General features: G+C 50.9%; 1 protein-coding gene across 1 annotated transcript; it reads right to left on the bottom strand.

Moving 5' to 3' along the window:
* Positions 1-663: 663 nt before the first annotated feature.
* Positions 664-5,029, bottom strand: TNFSF14 (TNF superfamily member 14). The gene is made up of 4 exons (XM_046637483.1): positions 4,745-5,029; positions 3,341-3,377; positions 3,035-3,076; positions 664-2,432 (listed from the first exon to the last, which is right to left on the bottom strand). The coding sequence occupies exons 1-4, from the start codon at positions 4,961-4,963 to the stop codon at positions 2,005-2,007; spliced, it is 726 nt and encodes a 241-aa protein (XP_046493439.1). The 5' UTR covers positions 4,964-5,029; the 3' UTR covers positions 664-2,004.
* Positions 5,030-6,581: the final 1,552 nt, after the last annotated feature.

Here is a 6,581-nt window from a genome sequence, read left to right as displayed (position 1 = left end):
TTATTATTTCTAAATCACTTAACGGCACTTGCACAATTACAGAGCTCCTATGGTGTACCAGGTACCATACCAAACGGTTTTTTTCTACGCCTGATCTGGGTTTAACCTTCACAACAAACCTAGGAGGCAAGGACTGTTGTTACCTCCCCTTTTAGAGGAGGAAACTGAGGCACTGAGAGGTGATGGGACTTGCTTCAGTTCACACAGCCGGGAAGTGCCAGAGTGGAGTTGCAACCCAGGACCATCTGATTGCAAAGCCTATTTCCTTTCACCCTGTACCGGGCAACAATGACAACAATATTATCAACAACAACAATAATAACTCATTCACCTCTGGGGTCTGAGCCCTTGTTCTAGGGTCCTGGGAGGTGAAATGTTCCTCCAGCCATACCGGGTCATATGCTCGTTTGCATAGACCACCTGATTTGTATGTAAAGGGTGCCTGGCAGGATGTAGCTTCCACTTGCTCAGGAATTCAGATTTAAGGGGAAGGCAGACCCCGGGTATGAGGTCTCTGATGTCTCCCCAAGCTTCTTGCATAGAGCTGTGCCAGCTGGGTTTGGGCTTCTCATTTGTAGAGTGACCTCCGTGGGTCATTCCATCCATCCATCCACCTCTGCAAACCACCCTTCCCCGAAGAACCAGACGGATCCCGGTGCAACATTTGCCATTTATTTCCAAGACTAGTGGTCAAGGGGCCCAGGGCTGTGGACAAAGTCTGGTCCTCACCCCAAGATGTGCTCGTCTTGGCTGGGAGGAACCTCAGGCTGTGTATGTGTGTATGTGTGTGTCATTGTGATGCCATGTACATGTGAGATGGGTCTGACCGTGATGCGGCATGTGGAAGTCCGATGTGATGAGCATCGAAACCCGTGTGTCACACGAGGGTGACACAGTGTGGGTGACTGAGTTTGTGATGATGACTTGTGCCATGGGTGGTTGTCATGCAATGCTTATGACTGCTTGTGTGCTGTCTATGACTCATGTGTGTTTGCAAGAGAATCGGATGCTTTGTATGAATCTGTGCATATGAAAGAGTGTCTGAGATTGTGCAGCTGAACGATTCTCTGTGATGCTGTAGGTATAAATGTATTTTCTTCCTTTTTTTTTCTTTCTTTCTTCTTTCTCCCTTCCTTCCCCGCCTCCCTCCTTCTTCTGTCTCTCTCTACTTCTTTCTGCAAACATTTTCCAAGCGCCTGCTGTGTACCAGGCTCTGGCCTGGGTGCTGAAACCGCCATTGGGCCCTAGTGGGATGTGAGTGTTTAGCGGTGCTGGGCTACAGCCAGCTGGTGGATGATACATTGTAGCCAGAAACCAGCCACAGTGGGAGTATTTACACCAGGGAAATCAGCAAACACTGTGAAACCTCTCTCCTATGCAGAGCTGTTTGGTAAACATTTACCAGCACATCCCTGTGCCTGTGTCTCTGAGTGTAACTTTTTGTGGCCAGGCTGAGGTGTGGCCACAAGCCCGTGGGTGGGACTTGAGTACGTGACTGTGACCGTGGGTGGGGCTGGGCTGGGCTGGGCTCTCCACATGGATGAGTCCTGATGATAAATCTCCTCCCTCCCACACTTGTGAGAGTGGAGAGGGTGATAAGTTTTTCCGTTCTCAGACAAGTCCCTGGACCCCCAAGTCTCACTTTCTTCTGAATTAAAAGTATAAATACCCACCCCTCACCCTTTCTTCCTGAATATCAGGCAGATCAGTTCTACACCCTGTTTGGGGGCTTACAGACCCAGTCTCCAGGTCTTTGTCTGCAGTGTTGTCCGTGGTGGGGTCTGCAGTTTAATTTGGTCCTCTAAGGTGCCTGCTGGGTCTTCAACCCCTCGGGGTGTCTGGGTTCTTGACCCCTGGTGGTGCCCCCTGTGCTCTCCACCAGCCAAGTTTTGGGTTCCCGAGAGCACTCTCCAAATCTCTGCTTTCTGGGTTTTCTGTCTCCTGAGGCACCCTCTGAGGTCTCTGCCTGTCAGACCCCCGTTCCATCCACCATCACTCCGTCCTTCACACCATGAAAGCCCCGAAGTAGGACCGGGTGCCATCCCGCAGTCGGACCAGGCGCTCATCTGGCACGCGGACCACCACCTCCTCCCCGGCTTCCAGATGTACCACTCCGCCCAGGAAGCTGCTGTCCCACCAGACGCGAGAATTGGTTGCTCGTCCACAGGGTGACCTCCGGCTGACCAGCAGCTCCAGCTCCTCGGGGTAGCGGGGCGTGCGCTTGTAGAGGCCATGGGTGATGGGCAGGCCACCGGTGAGCCCCTGTGGGCAACCCACACCGCCCAGCTGCACCTTGGAGTATATGTAATAGTAGCCGGCGTGGACAATCACGAGGGCACCGTCCTGGTAGGCGAGGCCCCTCAGGAAGGCCAGGCCCAGCTTCGTCTCCCACAGTAGCGGGCCCCCGCTGCCCGTCAAGCTGGAGTTGGCACCTGGGGAGGGAGACAAAGGCGACTGATCAGCTCGTGTCCCATGCTTGCTGTGTGCCATTAGGCCAGTCGCCACCCCTCTCTGAGTCCTGCCCTCTCTGAGCTTTATGTGTATTAATTCACTTTATCCTCACTTTGCAGGTTTGGAAAGTGAGCCACAAGTCGCTTGCTTATTACACATCTTAATTCATTTTGTCTCCTTCTCGAAGGTGGGGAAACGGAGGCACAGAGCAATTAAGGGACTTGCCAAAAGCATCAAAACTTGTAAGTGGCAGAACTAAGGACTGGAGGCAGGACACGCCCTGGTCCAACAGCCTTATGACCTCTGTGTACCTCAGTTTCCCTCTCTGTAAGGCAGAGCTATGAATAGTACCTGCTAAGGATTTAATGAATCAATATGTACAAAGAATAGTAAGCACCATAGAAAGGTTTATTCAGTAAATAAAATTAGAAATATACGGATCTGGGCAGTGCCTGCGCTCTGAGTGACTCTGAGAATAAGTATCGAGTGAATGGATGGATACTCTGACATGTTGGGGCATCTGTCTTGTCTCCTCAGGACACACTGACCCCCCCCCATACCAGGACCCTGGGGTCCCCCTCACCTGTGAGGTGTGCTGCTGGGTTCGCCTGGTGGAACCTCCGCTCTGGGAAGAGAGGGTCAGAGGTTAGATAAGATATGAAGGCAGTGGAGAGTAAGGGACAGCCTCCCGAGGGGTCACCCAGTCCATCTTCTGGTGTCAACCCCACCCTTTCCGGAGTGACCCAAACTTCTGCTTCTCAGGCTTCGGGGAGGAGCACTGGTGGGGCTTGGGCTAGTTGTGCAAATGGCATTGGGCAATGGGCTGAGGGGGTGGGGGCAGTGTGGGAATGTTCCTATCCACTCCCTGTGGACCAGGACTCTGACTCACCTTGCATCAGCTCCTCCCAGGATCCTGCATCTCTGTCCTGAAAAATGAAGAGGAGCTTGTGGTGAGGACCTGTGGGGCCCACGCCTCTCACGGCTCAGACTCATGCCTGAGAGACCCATGCTGACCACAGGCTCAGATGCCACCCTCAGACATGTACCTAGGGCCATGTGCACACCCTCCTCCGCCCCCCACCCCCCCACAGCAGCCTTGTAACCACTCCGTGCCTCAGTTTTCCCTCTGTAAATGGACATATGAATAGTATCTGCTTAGGATTCAGTGAATTTATGTGTAAAAAGTGTATTACTATGCTTGGTACATAGTAAGATGTATAAGGGTTTATTAACTACATGGACATCCGTATGACTGTACACGTGGATGTAAGTGCCAACCTATGGATATGGATGCGTGACACCGGACACAGACTTGGACACTTGCGTGACAGGCTGACAAGATACACATGGGCACAGTTACGTGGACACGTGGTTTATGGATCTATGTAGGTCTGCAAATGCAGAGACCCAGAAACGTCGACACATGGGCCACGGACAGGTGAGTACATGGATGTGTGGGCGCATGTATGCAGGAGAGCAGCACAGGTCCATGTGGGCATGTGGACACACACGTGTGGCCGTCAGATCCATTCACAAGGAGAAATGACCTGAAAACATGAGACACAAAAGACCAAGACCACATGGTCATGGTGTGGGGCACACAGACCCACAGGTGTGGCAGACAGACAGACGGACACATCCACAGCCAACTGAAAAGTGAAGCAGAGGGAGATTCTGCCCGAATTGGACAAAGTCGATTAGTGACAGTCCCAAGTGTGGCAGAGGGATGTGGCTAATAATAATTAGCAATATCAGAATGTCCATTCTGGGGGTTACAGATGATGAAACTGTATTCTAAACATTAAATTTGCTAAGAGACTAGATTTTACTTGTTCCCACTACTAGAAGATATGATAATTGTGTCGACGCCATGAAGGTGTTAGCTGACGGTACAATGGCGATCATATAGTGTATCAAGTATAAATGTATCAATATAATGGCAATATAAATGTACCTGATCAATATGTTGTACACTTCAAACTTACACAATGTAATATGTCAATTATATCTCAATTAAAAAAAGAGAAAAGAATATTGGTTCTGATTGGTTGAATGCTTGCGGGCCAGCCACCGCCTGGCACCACACATGCAATATTGTTTTATTCCCTAGCAGATGGGTACTCTTATTATCATGCCCATTTTACAGATGAGCAGACTGAGGTTCAGAGAGGTGGATTAACTTGCTCTCGGCTGCTTTTAGTGCAACCCCTGTCCTGCACATACACGCAGGGAGACACACAGTGACACAGGAGACCCCCTCCACCCCCGCCACATGACCCCAGGCCCCACTCACCGGCAGAGGGGTGACCATATCCTCCAGACGCCAGTACAGCTGCAGCAGGAACCAGCCCTGGACCGCCAGCCCCGCCGCCAGCAGCAGCAACAAGAAGCCCAGGCCCAGCTGGCCAGCACTGCAGGGCTGTCTCCGGCGGGTGCGCCCCAGCCTCGTGAATGGGATGTCCGTCTGTCCGTCCACCACGAACACTGAGGGCCGCACAACTGTGTCCTCCATGCCTGAGCGGATGAGGCCCCGAGATGCCCCGGGCTGGGCTGGGTCCTGCGCAGGGAGGAAACCACAATTGCCCAACGCTCTTGGGCTTTGCACGCTGCAGACAGGCGCCGGTGGGTCCCGCAGCTGCCTTTAAAGCTGGGGCTCGGCCCCTCCCCTTTCCCCACTCGTCCTCCTCTTCTTCCTGTCCCCCCACCCCCAGCCTGGCCTTGTCTCACTCTCACTCACATGGTCTCTCACTCTTTCCAGAGGCCTCTTAAGATGTGACTCAGGTGGGGGTCAGAGAGGGGAGGCCCCAGCTATCCCTTCTGGCTGCTTCATTCACTCAGTTTCCAAGTATTTATTGAGCATCTCCTGTGTCCCAGGCACTATTCTAGGTTCAGGGGTACAGCTGTGAACAAGAGAGGCAAGAGCGCTTTGTCTTTCGCGGCTCCTATTCTAGCGGGTTGAGAAAGACAATGAGCCGAATAAGTAAGAAAATAATATACAGTGTTTTAGATGTTGATAAGAACAGTGGAAAGTACAAGGGTGGTTTGTGTGGTGCACACGTGCATGTGTATGCCATGTGCATACATGTATATGCTATGTGCATGCATGTGTGTGCATGGAAGTGTGTGCAGGTGCAAGCATGCTTGCATGTGTGCACATGTGGATGTGATGTGATGCATGTGAGTGCATGCACGTGCAAGCATATGTGTGCATGCATGTATTTACAGGTGCATGTGTGTGTGCACACGTGTGTGGAATGCATGCAAGTTTTAATTGGAACTCACAGCCATGGGATGGAACCTCTGCCCAGCCAGTTAACTAAGCCTAAGACCTGGGTGTCATCCTGGACTTCTTTTCTGTCTTCTCCCCTGCATCCCACCCTTCAGCAAGCCCTGTCTCTTCAACCTCCCAATCAGATCTCAAATCCAGCCACTTGTTTCCATGCCCATTGCTACACTGCTAGCTAAGTGCCATGGACTGAATGTTTGCATCCCCCTCCAAATCCAGATGTTGAAGCCCTAATCCCCCAACATGATGGGTGGTTGGAGGCGGAGCCTTTGGGAGGTGGTGAGGTCATGAGGGTGGGGCCCTAGTGATAGGATTAGTGCCTTTATCAGATGAGACACGGGAGAGATGCTTTTTCTCTCTGTCGTGTGGGGATACAGCAGGAAGGTGGCCACATGCAAACCGGGAAGACAGCCTTCACCAGAGCCAAACTGTGTTGGCACTTTGATCTGAGACTTCCAGCCTCCAGACTGTGAGAAATGAATGTCTGTTGTTGAAGGCACTCAGTCTAAGATATCTTCTTGCATCAGCCGGATCAGACTGAGACAGTAAAGCACCCATCATTTCTTGCTTGGACTGTTGCAGTAGCTTCCCAACTAGACGTCGTGCTCTATCTCTTGCTGCCTTACAAGTCGTTCTCTACCCTCTAGATAGGGTGAGCTCTTATTCATTTATTCTTTATGATTCATTCATTTTTAAAATTTATTTAGTCATTTTTCTTATTTAGTCTTATTTATTTACTTATTTAATCTTTTTCTTTACTTGTTTATTCATTTTTATTTTATTGAGGTTAAACTCACACAACATAAAACTAACCATTTTAGCACCATGCTCTAACCAACTGACC

This window comes from Equus quagga, chromosome 14, assembly GCF_021613505.1.
Source record: "Equus quagga isolate Etosha38 chromosome 14, UCLA_HA_Equagga_1.0, whole genome shotgun sequence".
Taxonomy (NCBI): Eukaryota; Metazoa; Chordata; class Mammalia; order Perissodactyla; family Equidae; genus Equus; species Equus quagga.
Note: the sequence above shows the minus strand (reverse complement) of the source record. Positions and strands in the feature narration are given on the sequence as shown.

Excerpts from the sequence above, each read along its gene's own strand:
- TNFSF14 (XM_046637483.1), bottom strand. The coding sequence starts at position 4,963 with ATGGAGGACACAGTTGTGCGGCCCTCAGTGTTCGTGGTGGACGGACAG. Across the intron at positions 3,378-4,744 it reads ATATGGTCACCCCTCTGCCG|GACAGAGATGCAGGATCCTG; the intron begins GTGAGTGGGGCC and ends TTCATTTTTCAG. Across the intron at positions 2,433-3,034 it reads CCCAGCAGCACACCTCACAG|GTGCCAACTCCAGCTTGACG; the intron begins GTGAGGGGGACC and ends CTCCCTCCCCAG.